General features: G+C 44.0%; 1 protein-coding gene across 1 annotated transcript in view; it reads left to right on the forward strand.

Moving 5' to 3' along the window:
• UPF1 (UPF1 RNA helicase and ATPase) overlaps positions 1-17,523 on the forward strand; it is a 3,097,516-nt gene that overhangs the window by 1,269,651 nt on the left and 1,810,342 nt on the right. Inside the window, exon 8 of the mRNA XM_044054826.1 lies at positions 7,672-7,770. Within this exon, the coding sequence (XP_043910761.1) occupies positions 7,672-7,770 (99 nt within the window). The remainder of the gene's footprint in view (positions 1-7,671; positions 7,771-17,523) is intronic.

A 17,523-nucleotide genomic window follows, 5' to 3' on the forward strand; every position in this document is an offset into this window, starting at 1 on the left:
TTCCTTCTTCCATGGCGTCAGGTCGTCAGGGGTATAACACATGCAGCCGACGTCATTACCTCAGTCTTTCTTGCCGCGTGGTGCCCGAAGCAGAAGCATTTCTCAAGTGGCGGTTGGCAGACTCCTGAAATTTTCATTTTTGAGTTTCAGAACCAATGTCTTCAACTTAAAGCTAAGTACCCCATTGTGGAGACTTTTTCTTGCTCCATACCGATGTCAGTAAAAGTTAATAATTGCATTACTTGTGGAAAGCAAATACCTCTCAAAGATTTTCATCTGTCCTGTATTCCTTGCCTAGGCCTTGACCATGACGTACCTTACTGTCGGTTTTGTGCTTTAACCAGCACACTGTCCGTCAGCACATTTTTGCCTCTAAATATGTCTGTTCTTGGTTTAATTATCCAGAAATGACAGTTAGCCATCCGACTACTGGGATTCCGAAAAAACGCAAAGATAAAGGCAGAGGCAGGCCATTGAGGTCCAAAACTGACGACGCTTCTCCTAAGCCAGCCGCCAGTTAGCTGGTTACTCAGTGAGGTGCTTTTGCAGTGCCTGATACCCGCTAATTCTGACTCGCAGGCCTCTACTGAGACCCATTAAGAGTCCGGTATGCCGCGAGATACTTCATCTGTGGAATCCGTGGATGTCTCTACCTTGGATGGATCCGGAGCCGCTGTTCAAGCACCGGCTTCTGAGGGTGTATTCAGGCCTACAGATATACATATCAAACCAACTATACCTTCAATGCTAAGGCCTAAATCTCGATCTTTGTCAAAAAAATACGATGCCTAGGCCACATGTTCAGGCCCCTATGCCTAAAAAACAAATGATCAAAATGGCTGAAGATCTAATTGTTCTAATCAGGGGCAGTCACCCCCCCCCCCCCTCTAAGGGGCCTAGGCCTGAGCTTGACTATGAATCATCTTATCAGGATTCTGTTTCTTCGGACTATAATGACCTGGATTTTTCCATACCTACTTATTAGGATTCTAATGCAGAGGATTCCATTCCCTCTGCTTCCCCCATTGGGGATTTCTCTTTTGGTGAAACTTTACATACCTTACGGGAGCATTTCCACTGGGGAAAGTCAGGAATTCTCTCATTCAAAAAAGAGGCTTAGGGATTTTCTTTTACCTCAGCATAGGCCTTTGGCTATACCTCCTGTCCTAGACATTGTTGATGTGTTTTCGGAATCCAGTATGGCCCTTGATTCCCTGCCTCCAGCTCCTTGTAAACCTGACTGATACTACGGGGTTCCCGAGTCCCACAAGTTCCTTTTCAAAAATCCTGTTGCAGAACCTGAAACCATTTCTCAAGGGCCTAAGGGCGTTAAGGCTTCTACTGCTAAATATCCTACCCCTTGATAGATGGGGTAAAAGGGTTTATACTTCTGCAACTTTGGCTATCAGGGCTTTAAACTGCCAATTTCATATGTTAAAATATCTACAGCATATTATTAGACTGCTTAAACAGAAAATGATGATTTCTGAGTGTGTGGAAAATAAAGATTTACAGGCTTTATTGCATTCTGCTGAACAAGTTGGAAAACATACTTTGCAATGTGGTTTTAATTCTTTAGACGCCTCTTGCAGGGCTGCTCTTACTGGCTCTGTGCTTAGAAGACATGCTTGGCTTAAGGAGCAATCTCTGCCTGATCGTGTTAAAGCATAATTGTTGGATGCTCCTTTAAATCAGGACCGCCTGTTTGGCAATAAGGCTGAAGAAGTTTTAAAAAAGATGGAAGATAAAGCTAAATCTATGCAAACTGTAAAAGATTTATTACAAGTGCAACCTTCAAGATTTAGTAGGCACTGGCCTACTAAGAAAATGGTCCTTTCCAGCTCCTTCCAGATCCTCTCAAGCCAAATCCATACACACCAAAAGCACCAGGTTTCAGTCCCCCCCCCCCCTGTAAACAGTCTCAATGACTTTCCTTTAAAATTACCAAGCACTTACCTTTCAGCTACTCCTTTGGGAGGAAAGATTGCTTTTTATACAAACTGGGAACTCATAACTCAGGACAAATGGGTTTTAAATAGTGTTGCAGGGATACAGATTTCATTTCCACACGTTGCCAACTCCAAACGGATGGCCAGACCTGCCCCCAAATCAGTGAGCAGAGGCTCAGAAACAAAGTTCAAAATGCTGACTCTTCACCAGTTACTTCCTATGCTAGGCAAAGATGCCTGGTTGGCAACTCTAGATTTAAAAGAAGCTTACCTGCATATCCCAATCAGGAAATCTTGCAGAAGATACCTAAGCTTCAAAGCAGGCTACTTGCATTATCAGTTCTCTGCACTGCCCTTTGGCTTGTCTACTGTGTCCAGGGTATTCACAGAGTGCCTGGCTCCAGTAATTGCATTTTGCAGGCAAAGAAATATTCAGATATATCCATACGTGGATGATTGTCTAATTCAGGCAGAAAACCAGGCCATACTAAATCATCTGGTGTTTGTAAACAGGGTTCTAACTTGTCTAGGGTATACCATGAACGAAAAGGAATCACAACTGGTACCCTCTCAACAGATTACATTCCTGGGTGCAAACTTGAATACAACTGCCCAGATGGCTTTCCTCATGCAAGAGAAGCAAATTCATTTGGTAACTTACTTCAAACAAGTTGCCACAAAAACCCTGCTGTCTGCAAAACAAATTCTGCAATCCCTGGGGTTTATGGCCTCCTGCATTCTTCTAATTCCATATAAGACTGCATCTGAGGAAATTTCAGTGGTACTTAAAAAGTTTATGGAGTCAACATTGCCACAGCCTAGAAACAATGATTCCTATCATACCTTGCCTATGCTTGGAGTTCCTATGGTAAGCAGAGTCATGCTAACCCCCGCCGCCCAAACCCTAACTGCAGATGCATCAGACTTTGCATGAGGGGGCTCACCTGGCAGGGAAGTGCATTCAGGGGCAAATGGAACCCAAATCAAATGCACCTACATATCAGTCAAAAAGAAATGTTGGCTGTACAGAATGCTCTGACTTCCTTCAAAGAAGGGCAACTAATGGTAAAGACGGACAACACTACAGTTATGTGGTACATAAACAGGGGGGGGTACACATTCCTACCCCTTCTGCAGACTAGCCATGGCATTGTGAAACATGGCCTTGAGCTACCAAGTGCACCTACAAGCTCAATTTGTGCCAGGAAAGTTAAATACACTGGCAGACGGACTAAGCAGAAATCTCATGGACCCACACGAGTGGAGAATGGAACCATGGATTTTCAACATGTTGACAAGCAAATGGGGGAGCCCAGACAGATCTATTTGCCTCCCCCCGGAACTACCAGTTGGACAAATTTTGCACAGGGATTCCCCACTAGAAAGCTTGGAAAGTGGATGCTTTGTCCTTCAGCTGGAAAAATCAGTCTATGCCTTTCTATCCCTGCCTCTTCTCTGCAAAGTTCTGTTAAGTCAGGACAAGCCAAGAATGATTTTGATTGCTCCAGACTGGCCACGCCAGCACTGGTACCCGCTCCTGTGCAGTGTCACAAATATTACCATGGCACCTGCCTCAGACACCTACCTTACTGTTGCAGCAGGAGAAACAGATTCTGCATCCTCTGCTCCCAACATTGAACCTTGCAGCTTGGCTAATCACTTAAATTCTCCCTTAGCATCCCTCAGCAAGCCTTTGATGGATGTCATCTTGGAGGTGAGAAGACCTAGTACTAGAAAATCTTATGCTGACAAATGGAAAAGATTCTGTGCTTGGAATCTATCTTAAGGAATGAGCACAGCAGCACCCAATTTAACTCTGATTTTGCAATAATTACATCCGAGTGACGCCTCCACGTGCATCTGCAGTTACCTCCTACTGCTCCTCTAGGCGTCAAATATTGCTTGTTCATATTTGCATTAGTATTTCCAAAACCATGCCCTGTACAAGGTATCAGAATATTTTATCTTGAAGCATACATGATGGCAAACACAATTGTATTGATATTTGACCAATGTCAATGAGTATTTGTTAGAATTGTAAGGTGATAACTTTATTTTTTTAAGGCTCAAGCCGCACCCACTAGGTGTTAAAGGTGCACAATCAAAAGAGCTGTACTGGAGGGAATGAGTTCTGAGATGCTTCACAAGGGCCTGTCTTTTTCCTCCATTAAAATCCACACCTCCATCATTTCAGCTCATTAAAACACAGAACCTCCCGTTTTCTCTCATCCTCTGCTCAAACAGTACCTCAGAAAGGCCAAAAACATGAGACCACTCAGGAGCGTTCCAACCCATGCCTGGGAGCTTAACTTTGTATTGGAGAAACTCACTCTACCTCCTTTCGAGCCAGCTGCTACTGCAGACTTAAAATTTCTTTCTTGGAAAACAGCCTTCCTTCTAGCAATCACTTCAGCTAGAAAGATTTCTGAGTTACAGGCCCTTATGGCAGTGGAGCCTTTCATAATCTTTCATGCGGACAGGGTGTCACTCAGGACCAATCCATCCTTCATGCCCAAGGTGATATCTGTCCATTCATTTGTCAACTTTCTTTCCAAATCCACAAAACAAAGGGCAACGGATTCTGCATTCGTTGGATGTGCACAGACAACTTAGATTCTTCTTGGACAGGGCTAAAACGTGAAGAAAATCTTAACTGCTGGTAGCATGTACTGCAGGGATAGAGGGAAAGGCTATTTCAAAATGAAACATTTCTAAATGGATAAGCCATTGCATTCATTTCTGCTATAAGCAGCATGGAAAACCTATCCCCCAGGGGATCAGATCTCATTCCAACAGGGCTGCATCTACTTCTGCAGCTTTTTTCAGAGGTGTTCCTACCAGGGATATTCTAGAAGCTGCTACATGGAATTCAGTTCATACTGTCACCAAGCATTATCATTTACCAATTTTCTCTAAATCCAGAGCTGGCTTTGCCACTGCTGTCTTGCAGGGCCTTATAGCTGGTCCTAATGCTGTATAAATCCATCCTCCCAGCCATAGCTTTGGAAATCTACCCAAATGTAATGACTGCAAGAGTGAAACACGAAGAACATAGTACAGTTGTGTACACTTACCATAAATGTAGATGTTAGTGTATTCACTGTTTTCCTGGTTACACTCCCTCCAGCCCCCTGTTTTTCTCTGACTATACCTCTACTTTCTGTTACTATGCTTAAAAGTCTTTTTGGTGCATTTGGTTTGGTGTTCCACACCAAGTAATATTTTTGTGTGTTAAAATTTTATTTTGCTCCCCATTCGGGGGGCACCTGACATCTGGGGCAAGAAAAACTTTGGTAATGACGTCGGCTGCATGTCTTATACCCTTGACGACCTGACATCATTGAAGAAGGAGCAACAACTGATGCAGGACACAAGACGTTGTTAATCAAGCTGACTGATTACCCAGCAGATTACCCAAATGTAATGACTGCAACAGTGAATACACTCTAACATCTAAATTTATGGTAAGTGTACACAACTGTACTTTTCTCTCCCTCCATCCCCCTGGTTTTCTCACACCAAGTAATAGCTTCCTATTTTGGGGGCTCCTGACATCTGGGGCCAGAAAAACTTATGTAATGGCGTCGGCTGCATGTTGTGTACCCTGACGTCATGGAAGAAGCGACTGCAACTGACGCAGGAATCCCAAGACACTGGTATTCAAGCTGACTGAGGGCTAGCTGCAAGCAGATAACCCAAGTGTGATGACTGCAACAGTGAATACACTCGAACATCTACATTTATCGTAATTGTACACAATTGTACTAAATTTCTACTGCTGTCTCTGCAAGTGAACTTTCTCATACAGTGTAGGGTTCCTAGTTCATCACAAACTGCACTAAAACTGGCAGCACGGGCAGTGTAACTCTGTTACTGTTTGGCTGCATTTTTTCTTTGGTGGTGCTGAAACCTGGAGGGAAGCTAGAAGACCAAGTACCAGGAAATTGTTCCTAGCTAAATTGAAAATAATTCTTCTTCAGTACTCAGTGAACTAGCATCCAGTGCAGATGGCTGAACCAGTGGCTATTCATTACATGAGTAGTTTTCTTTTGGATTATTTTATGTCTCTGTGAAGGTACATCTCCCAGGTCTTTGTCTGGTTGTACATCTCCCACTGTGTGCATACTTCCAAGTCAGTTACTTGAAGGGAATGCATCTGAGGCCTCACAGGAGAAAAGTGGTCTTGTATAACCTGCATGTTTCAGAAGAAAGTGACCACCACCATTTGTACGGTCTGCATCAGTAACTCTAAAACTGGTGCCATGCAAGTCTTACAAGTCTAGTCCTTTGGGTGCAGGGAGTCCTTTTTCCCAGTTGCATAAAGACAGTGACCGTGTGCATTTATTTCTGAGATTGTTACAAGAAGTAGTATCCACCCCCGATTTTCTTCCTTGGCCCTAGAATCAGTGTCTGTGGGAGGGTGATTTGGTGCACATTCAGTCAGTGTATGCAGTTGGCTATACTATCGAAAGCGAACTTAAGTGTACAGAAGTTTTCAAAACTAACTCCTTTGGAGAAAACAAACGACCAACTGTTACAAAGTAAATTGTTTCATCTTCTGCATTAACTTTGTTTCAAGAGTAATGACTGGACATTGCAGGAGACTGTGGTGGTGGTGCTGCGGTAGCATTGTCGCCTCACAGTAAGACGTTGTCTTGTTCGATTCTCAGCTAAAGCGTCTTCTGTGTGACGACATGCGTGAATGGGCGTACCTTCATTGAAGGTTGTGCGTCACGGCTGGCAACTCGGTACGTAAAAAAATCTACTGCCAATCATTAGTGGACCGGAGTTCCACTGTGGCGACCCCTAACCGGGAAAAGTCGAAAGATACAACAACCCAAAGAATTGCAGCTACTGCCTTCCTTAAAGGGGTTAGTGCCCAGGGCATTTTTAAAGCAGCAACCTGGTTCCCAGTTTACACCTTTTCAAGTAGTACAGACTGGGTGACTGGATGTGATATTAAAGGCAAAGGCTGCAATTGCTTCTGCTCTTTTGAAGGGTGTACTCCATTCACCCCAAGCAGTGGGTATTCACCCTACCTGGAAAGGGACAGCTTTGGAAAACTTCCTTGTAGTGATGACTGCTACAGTGATCCACAGGCAAAGTAATACAATAGTGAAGGCTCCTTACTGTAGTTGTGGGTGTTTGAGTGTGGTTACGTTTGTCGTACCCCTTTCCTCCTGCCATCCTGTTCTTTGCAGTTTGATCATGAGCGGCTTGGGTGGGTATCTATACAGCCTCTTCTCCCGTCTTCACTACTGATCAATTTTCCTAAGGAATGCTTGTATTCCCCATGTCACAAGCAGTTTTGTTGGAGCAGTCCATGCTTTTAGCCTCTGAAGTCTGTATTACTGTCATGGTGGTAGTCAGGAAGGAAGGAAGGAAACAGCGATGCTTTGGGTAGCCGAAACCCATGTACTGTTCATGTGTAAATGCCAGGGAAGGTGACATCAGCCTGACAATGGTAAAGGAGTACTTCGCTAGGCAAATGTTGCTAGATGTTGGAATTGGCCCGAGTTTGACATCTGTGTACTGATGGCTGCAACAGTAACTGCACTCTAACATCTGTAAGTATAAGTTGCCCATGTAGCTGTACTTTTGCACTTTATGGTTTCCGCAGGTAGGTGTGATATGATTTGATGCAGAGCACTTCTCTAAGAGAAATATGCAGTCTCTAATTTGATATGTAGAAGTAATGTAATCTTTTTTTTCCCCTTGCTAGATATGCGTCTGATGCAAGGAGATGAGATCTGCTTGAGATATAAAGGAGATTTGGCTCCACTCTGGAAGGGAATTGGTCATGTCATCAAAGTTCCTGATAATATCCTTTGCAGTTTTTTATGTTGAAACTTTAGTTTTCATTTACTAAATCTGGATGAGCTTTTCAGCTGTACAAATGGTCATTTGCTTTAAATTATTTAAACAAATATGTAATTGGCTGCTGTTTGATTATATCACAGGCATGGTTTTGCTGTACAATTAATGAAGTATCATGCATAATCATTTTTGTCTAAGTTAAGCCATGATATATTGACACAGCTTGACATAGAGGTAGCAGTGTTCTGATACTGGGCAAATATTTTAGGTTTAAGTGACAAGTGCAGAACACTAAAATTACATGCATTGTTCTACAGTTTAACAACTGTTTTCTGAATCAGTAGGTTTCAGATTGTGTAAAACTGTTCCAAAGATGCTGACATTGTTATGTTATTCGTGTTTTACTGTTGCAGTCCAAACATATGGGATGTTAGCGTTTCACTGTTGGAGTCATTGTATTTGGGTTATCTGCCTGCAGGTAGGCCTCAGCTGGCCTGAATATCAAAGTCTTGGATTCCTGCATCAGATGCTCTCTTCTTCCATGACGTCAGGTTGTCAGGAGTATAAAACATGCAGCCGATGCCATAACATCAGTCTTTCTTACCGCGCTGTGCCCAAAGCAGAAGCAGTTTGCATGTGCTGGTCGGCCGACTCCTGAAATTTTCGTTTTCGAGTTTCAGAACAGAAGTCTTCAAAAAAGCTAAGTACCCTGTTGGGGATCCTTTTTCTTGCTCTTAACCGTTGTCAGTAAAAGTTAAAAATTATATTACCTGTGGAAAGCAAATGCCTGATAAAGATTTTCATTCGTACTGCATTCCTTGCTTAGGCCCAGACCTCGAATTCCTTTGCTGTCTGTTTTGTGCCCATTTCAAACCCCAGACTATTTGTAGTCTATTTTTGTAGCAATTCCGAAAAAACGTAAAGATAAAGACAGACATACCGCATAGGTCCAAAGCTGCCGAGTACTCTTCGTTAAGCTAGTTGCCGGTTTGCCGGTACTCAGTTATGTGCTTTCGCAGCCCCTGATACCAGCTACTTCAGATTCGCATGCCTCTACTGAGACCCATTCGGAATCCGGTATGCCAGATGCTTCTTAGACTATTGAACCTGCAGATGTCTCTACCTTGGATGGGTCCAGAGCCACTGTGCAGGCACCGGCTTCTGAGGGTGTATTCAGGCCTACAGATTTGCATTTTAAACAGACGCCATCATCTTTATCAAGGCCTAAAACTCAACCAACGCCAAGAAAACAGACATCCAAACCGCATGGTCAGGCCCATATGCCTAAAAAACAAATAAAATGGCTGAAGACCTTATTACTTTAATTAGGGGAAGCCAGCCTTCACCCTGTAAGAGACCTAGAACTGATTTTCCTTCTGACTCTTCTGATCAGGATTCTGAAATTTCTGTTTCTTCTGATTACCAGAATTTGCCCTTATCTACCTGTAAGGATTCTGATGCAGAGGATTCCAGTCCCTCTGCTTTCCCTCCAGAAGATTTTTCTTCTGGTGAAACCTTGCACATGCTTAGGGAGCATTTCTGCTGGGAATGCCAGGATTTCTGACCCAAAAAGAGGCTCGGGGGAATTCTTACTCCTCCCACAACACAGGCCTTTAGCTATCCCTCATGTCCTGGACATTGTAGATGATTCCTTCTTGGAATCTAGTCTGGCTCCAGACACTTTACCTGTAGCTCCCAGTAAGCCTGACCGGTAGTAGTGTACCTGACTCGCACAAGTTCCTCCTCAAGAATCCTACTGCGGACCCAGAGACCATTTCCCAAGGACCTAAAGGCATTAAGGCTACTACTGCCAAAAACCCTACCCACTCTGATAGAGATTCCAGGGTCTTGGGCAGATTGGGGTAAGAAGGTATACACTGCTGCTACTTTGCCCATTAGGGCCTTAAACTGCCTGTTTCATATGTTAATGTATCAGCAGCATATTATGGGACTACTTAAACAGAAAATTATGTTGATGCCTGACTGCTGAAAATAAAGAATTACAGGATTTAATGCATTCTGCAGAACAAGTTGATAAACATACTTTGCAATGTGGTTTTGACTCTTTAGAAGCATCTTGCAGGGCTACTGTCACTAGGTCTGTACTTAGGTGTGCTTGGCTTAAGGAGCAAAAATTTGTCAGATCATGTTAAAGCTAAATTACTGGATGCTCCCTTAAACCAAGACCACCTGTTTGGCAACAAAATAGAAGAAAAAAGATGGAGGAAAAAGCTAAATCTATGCAAACAGTTAGATTTCCTGCAAGTACAAACTCCCAGATTTAGTAGGCATTGGCCTTCAAATAATGTGTCCTTTCCTGTCTCTACCAGGCCTTCAGTCCAAACCCAGGAACAGCAGACCGCCTAGGCTAGTCTCAAGGTACTCACAGGCCTAAACATTGGGGGGGGGGGGCTCCCACTTCCAATGCTGGAAGTAGTAAGACACCCCCCTATGGAGAAATGTCACATTGCCTTGACCTTAAACCTTCCAAACCCTGCTCAACTGCCTGCTCCTTTAGGGGGAGGGATCGTCCTGCATGCAAAAAACGGGAGCTCATTACCCAGGACAAATGGGTTTTAAATAGTTTCCCAAGGACACAGATTCCACTTTAACACCTTACCAACCCCAAACGGTTTGCCAGACCTACCCCCAAATAGTGGGCAGAGGCTCAGCAGCAGGTTATCTTTCTTCTAAGTATCAGGGCTATTCATCCTGTCCCAGCAAAAGAAGGGGGACAAAGTTTTTACTCTAGACTTTTCCTGGTACCCAGAAAAGACCGCTCCTGGCATCCTATCCTGGTCCTCTCTATTCTGAACGCCTTTTTGGTAATTTCAAAATGCTAACACTTCAGCAACTGCTTTCTATGCTAGGCAAAGATTCCTGGTAGGCAACCTCCATGCACCATCATTTTTCTGTACTTTCCTTTGGCGTATCTACTGCGCCCAGAGTATTCACAAAGTATCTAGCTCCAGTCATTGCATTGTGCAGGCAAAGAAATATTCAGATATATCCATACCTGGACGATTGTCTAATTCAGGCAGAAAACCAGGGCTTTCTACTAAAACATCTGGCATTTGTAAAGAAACGTCTAACCTCACTGGGGTACACCACAAACGAAATGAAATCTCATCTAGTACCCTGCCAACAAATTGTATTCCTGGGAGCAAGCTTGAACACAGCTTTCTGAGATGGATTACTTCATGCCAGAGAAACAAGTTTGATAGCTGGGTTTTTGTGGCCAGTAGTTTGAAGTAGGCTATCTGCAAGGAAAATCCTGCAAGCCTTGGGGTTCATGGCCTCTTGCATTCTGCTAATTCCATATGCAAGACTGCATATTTGGAAACTACAGTGATATCTAAAAAGCCTATGGTGTCAACATTCTTAGGACCTGAAATCAATGATTCCTATAATTCCTTGTATCAAGACAGAGTTCCTTTGGTGGGCAGAGGCCTGCTACCACAAGGGACTCCCATTCAATCAACCCCCTGCCACCCAAACCCTAACAGATGCATCAGACTATGCATGGGGGACTCACTTGGCAGGGAAGTGCATTCAGGGCAAATGGAACCAGTGTCAAATGCACCTGCTTATCAATCAAAAGGAAATGTTAGCTGTACAAAATTCCCGGACAGCCTTCAAGGACCACATTCTTCCAGGACAATTGGTAAAGACAGAGACAACACCACTGTTTTGTGGTACATAAAGAAGCGGGGGAACCTACTCGTACCCACTCTGCAGAGTAGCCGTGGCTCTGTGAATCACAGCCTTGACCTACGAAGTTCATCTACAAGCTCAATTCCTGCCAGACGAGCTAAATTCACTGGCAGATGACCTAAGAAGAAATCTCATGGACCCACACTAGTGGAAACTGGAACCAAAGATATTCAACCCTTTAAGAAACAAATGGAGGAACCCAGAGATAGACCTTTTTGCCTCCCCTCAGAACTACTAATTGGACAAATTCTGCACAAGGATTTCCCACAGTCAAGCTTGGAAAGTGGATGCTGTGTCTGAATTACATGCCTTCATGGCAGTGGAGCCTTTCATCATCTTCCGTGCAGACAGGGTGTCCCTCAGGACTAATCCGTCCTTTATGCCCAAGGGGGTGTCTAGTGTGGCCCTAAATCAGTCCATTAATTTGCCTACTTTTTTTCCCAAATCCACAAAACAAAGGTGAACTAATACTGCACTCTTTGGACGTGCAGAGACCACTTAGATTTTATTTGGACAGGACTAAGCCTCTCAGAAAATCTGAACAGCTGCTAGTTGGCTTTGCTGCAGGGTCAGAGGGGAAGGCCATTTCAAAGCAAACCATTTCTAAGTGTATAGCCCATTGCATTCATTTCTGCTATAAGCACAGTGGAAAACCTATCCCACAAGTGGATAAGATCACATTCCACCAGGGCTGCATCTACCTCTACAGCCTTTCTCACAGGAGTCCTGCTAGCCAGCCCTAACACTTCTTGACTGCCACCACCCTTCCTGAGCTTTGGGAATCAACCCAAGTGTGATGACTGCAACAGTGAAACACTAAGAACATAGTACAGTTGTGTACACTTACCATAAATGTAGATGTTCGAGTGTATTTACTGTTGCAGTCCTGGTTATTCTCCCTCCAGCCCCTGACTTCTCTTGGCTCTACCTTTCCTTCTTGTTTGGCATATTTATTTTTTCTGGTGTATTTGCTTTTTGATGGGGGTGTACTATATCATATAATTGCTTCCTGTTGTGGGGGCACCTGACATCTGGGGCAAGAAAAACCTGATGTAATAGTGTCTGCTGCATGTTTTATACCCCTGACGACCTGACGTCATGGAAGAGGAGAGAGCATCCGATGCAGAAATCCGAATACTCTGGTATTCAGGCTGGCTGAAGGCTTCCTGCAGGCAGATAACCAAAATGTGATGACTGCAACAGTGAATAGATTTGAACATCTACATTTATGGTAAGTGTACACAACTGTACTTTTTCTACCTTGTCCCAAGAAGAGACGTCATTAGTTGATCCAGCAGTTATCTCTAAACCAAGGTCTTCCTTTTCCATCGCCTCCTTCCTTCTCAGAAGCTGTTTACAGATGCTTCAGACATTGAATGGAGAGCAGGTTTTGGCTCCCTAAAGGTGTAGGGGATCTTCTTTCTTCATCGGAAGGAGCACATTAACGTCAGAGATGAGCCCTTCTTCTTCGCTCTTCAGTCTTTTCATCCTCTTCTTCCCAGAACCTCTTAAAGTATTTACAGCAGTACCACAGTTATGTGGTATATAAACAAACCGGGGAGAGCAAGATCTCGCCACCTTTGCCAGTTGGCACTCCTGATATGAGATCTTATGTAATTTCAAAGGATTCAGGCAGATGTTCTTTGTGTTTCACTGTTGCAGTCATTACATTTGGGTAATCATGCTGGCAGGTTGCCCTCAGTCGGCCTGAATTTCAAAGTCTTGGGTCCTGCATCTGCTGCTGTCTCCCCTAGCCTGACGTCAGGTAGTCAGGGGTATAAAAGGAGGAGCCGACACCATTTTCTTCAGTCTTTCTTGCCATGCAGTGCCCGAAGCAGAAGCAGTTCGCAAGTGCCGGTCGGCAGATTCCTGATATTTTCGTGTTTGGATTTCAGATCCAAAGTATTCAGTAAAGCTAAGTACCCCGTTGGGGAAACTTTTGTCTTCCTCCAGACCGATGTCAGAAAAAGTAAATAATTGTATTTCTTGTGGAAAGCAAATACCTCATAAGGACTTTCATTCTTACTGTATTCCTTGCCTAGGCCCTGATCATGTTTCTGGTTGTCGGTTTTGTGCTAGATTTAACTAATGCACTATTAAGCGTCGGTATGATTTTGCTTTAAACTATTTTGGACGCCGGTTTAATTATCCAGAAATGTCATCTGATAGCCATCCGACTACCGGAGTTCACAAAAAAACGCAAAGAAAAGGAGAGATAAACAACAGAGGCCCAAAACAGACGACTAAGCTTCTCCTAAGCCAGTTGCTGGTTCGCCGGTCCTCAGGCGCTTTTGCAGTCCCTGACGCCCGTTACTTTAGAGTCATAAGTCGCTACCAACTCCCACGTGGAGTCGACCATGCTTCTGGAAACTCAAGGTGTTGGAGCCTCGGATACTATTCCCTCGGATTGGTCCGGAGCCACTGAGCAGGCATCGGCTTCTGAGGGTGTATTCAGACCTAAACATCTTTACATTAAACCGACTTCAGCTTCAAAGGCAAAGACTAAAGCACCTTCTAAAGCAAAGAAACAAACTCAAGAGCCATGTGGACTGGCCTCTATGCCCAAAAAACAGATGCTCAAAATGGCTGAAGACTTGATTACCTTGATCAGGGGTTCTCATCCCCCTCCTGATAAGAGGCCTAGGCAGGAGACTGACTATGAATCTTCAGATCAGGTTTCTATTTCTTCTGATTCCTCTTCTGATCAGGAATATTCTCTTCCTCCCTATGAGGATTCTGATGCTGAGGAATCTATACCTTCAGCTTCTCCTGCAGAAGACTATTCTTTTGGGGAAACCTTACATACCATGAGGGAGCATTTCCACTGGGAGAGCAAAGATTTTTCAGAATCTAAAAAGATGCTCAGATTTCCTTTTACTTCCTCAACACAGGCCTCTAGTCATTCCACCTGTGTTAGACATTGTAGATGTGTTTTCAGAGTCTAGTCTTCCTGACTCCTTACCTCAAGCTCCTGTTAACCCTGATAGATATTACAGGGTTCCTGACTCTCATAAATTCCTTTTTAAAAATCCTGCTGCAGACCAGACCTTTCACAGGGTCCCAAAGTAGTTGAGGCCTCCGCTGCAAAAAACCCTACCCCTACACATCTGCTACCTTGGCAATAAGGGCCTTAAACTGTCAGTTTCATATGCTCAAATATCAGCAACATGTCATGGCATTGCTTAAACAGAAAATGTTGTTAAACTCTGAATGTGCAGAAAACAAGGAAATGCAGGATTCATTGCATGCAGCTGAACAAGTTGGAAAGTATACTTTGCAATGTGGTTTTGATTCTTTGGAAGCCTCCTGCCGGGCCGCAGTTACGGGTTCTGTAATTAGGAAGCATGCTTGGTTAAAGGAGCAAACTCTGCCTGATCATGTGAAAGTTAAATTATTAGATGCACCTTTATAGCATGATACTTTGTTTGGTGATAAGGCAGAAGAGGTGTTAAAGAAAATGGAGGACAAAGCTAAATCTATGTAAACTGTCAACTGTTGAAGATTTTTTACAAGTACAGCCACCTAGGTTTAGTAGACAGTGATCTGCAAAGAATTGGTCCTTTCCTGTGTCAGACAGACCTCAAAGGGACAGATCCAGATGCCCTAGAGGCAGATCCCAGGCACAAGGTTCATACAGGTCAAAGCAATGGGGTGCTTCTACCACCAAAGTTGGAGAAGACAAATCACAACCTTACAGGAAACAGTCCCAATGACTTCCCCCTGCCTGCACCAAGCACTTATCTCTTGGCAGCACCCTTGGGGGGAACTTAGCACTTTTTTTCTCAAAACTGGCACATTATAACCCAGGAAAAGTGGGCTCTAAACAGTGTCACAAGGCTACAAGTTCCATTTCCATACCCTGCCAAAGGCAGACTGCTGGCCAGATCTGCCAAAAAATCAATGGGCAGAGGCACAAAAACAAGTCTCATCCCTAATGGACATGGGGGCCCATTCAACAAGTTCCAGAGCAAGAGCAGGGACAAGGATTTTACTCGACTGTTCTTGGTACCCAGAAAGGACAAGGCCTGGAGACCAATACTGGACCTATCTATTCTGAACACATTCCTGGATATACCAAAATTCAAAATGTTAACTTTGCAGCAGCTTCTGCCCATGCTGGTGAAGAATGCTTGGCTTGTGACTTTAGACCTAAAAGAGGCATACCTTCATGTCCCAATCAGACAATCATGCAGAAGATGCCTCAGATTCAAGGCTGGCTCAATGCATTACCAATTCGCTGCACTGCCCTTTGGGTTATCTACTGCACCCAGGGTCTTTACAAAGTGCCTGGCACCAGTAATTGCATTGTGCAGACAGAGGAATACAGATATATCCTTACGTGGACTACTGTAATTCAAGCAGAGAACAAGGACATTCTTCTACAGCATCTGGCATTTGTGAAAAGACTTCTAACATGCCTAGGGTATACAGTCAACGAAAAGAAATCAAAACTAGTACGCTCTCGAGAATATTCCTGGGTGCAAGCTTAAATACAACTGCCCAGATGGCTTATCTCATGGCAGACAAAGGCAACTGACTACCTATTTCAAGATGTTGGCAACAAAGGAGTTTACTGCAAGAAAAAGTTTGCAGGCTTTGGGCTTCATAGCATCCTGCATTCTACTAATTCCATATGCAAGACTGCATATGAGGAAACTTCAATGGTACCTAAAAAGTGTTTGGACTCTACATTGCCACAGCCTGGAGGTAATGATTACTCTCATTCCCTGCCTGCCACAGGAGTTTCAGTGGTGGGCGAAGGCCTATCACCAGAACAAGGGACAGCCATTCACATTGCCCCCAGTCAGGCAGACACTAACAACTGATGCATCAGATTATGCTTGGGGGGCCCACATGGCAGGAAGATGCATTCAGGGCACATGGTCCTCAAACCAAATGCATTTACTTATCAATCAAAAAGAAATGCTAGCTGTTCAAAATGCCCTGACAGCCTTCAAGGACCTACTTCATCCGGGACAACTTTTGATAGACAACACCACGGTCGTGTGGTATATAAACAAGCAGGGGGGCACACATTCTTACCCCCTTTGCAGACTAGCCATGACTTTGTGGGACACAGCATTGACTTACCAAGTACATCTGCAGGCACAATTCCTGCCAGGAAAGGAAAATAGACTGGCAGACGAACTAAGCAGAAACCTCATGGATCCCCACGAGTGGCACCTGGATCCACAAGTCTTCAGCATAACAAGGAAATGGGGATGCTCGGACATAGATCTATTTGCCTCCCCTCACAACTACCAACTATAAAGATTCTGCACAAGAACTTATCACAGACAAGCATGGAAAATGGACGCCCTATCTTTCAGCTGGAAAAAACTATCAGTATATGCCTTTCCTCCACTGCCACTCATCCCAATCCTTGTAAAGGTCAGGAGAAGCCAAAGATGATACTGATTGCCCCAGACTGGCCCCACCAGTACTGGTATCCAGTCCTAAGGAATTTGTCTCAATGCCCAACTTGGACCTTACCTCATACTCCCCATCTACTGCCCCAGCAAAACAATCAGATCCTGCACAGCCAACTCAGGACTTTAAACCTGGTAGCATGGCGGATAATGTAATCATGCAAAACACACCTCTCAGTAAAGCTGTGATGGATGTCATTTTGGAAGCCAGAAGGCCTAGTACTAGAAAATCTTATGCTGGAAAATGGAAGAGATTCTGCGCTTGGAACCAGGCACAAGGAACTGATACAGCTGTACCAAATATTCCTCAGATTTTTCAATATTTAGCTGAGATGCTGGACAAAGGCCTATCTTTTTCATCAATTAAAATTTATGCCACTGCCATTTCGGCTCATTGCAATACAGTGCCACCAATCTTTTCTCATTCTTTATTAAAGCAGTACCTCAGAGGAGCCAGAAATTTAAGGCCTCCAAGGAGATCACCAAATACCTGCGTGGGACCTCAACTATGCCTTGGAAAAACACACCCTGCCTCCTCCTGAGCCAGCCACTACAGCTGATAAAAAAGTTTTTATCTTGGAAAGCAGCTCTGCTAATAGCAATAATTTCTGCAA

Source organism: Protopterus annectens, chromosome 13.part0 (genome assembly GCF_019279795.1).
Source record: "Protopterus annectens isolate FY-2018-M chromosome 13.part0, PAN1.0, whole genome shotgun sequence".
Classification (NCBI taxonomy): Eukaryota; Metazoa; Chordata; order Ceratodontiformes; family Protopteridae; genus Protopterus; species Protopterus annectens.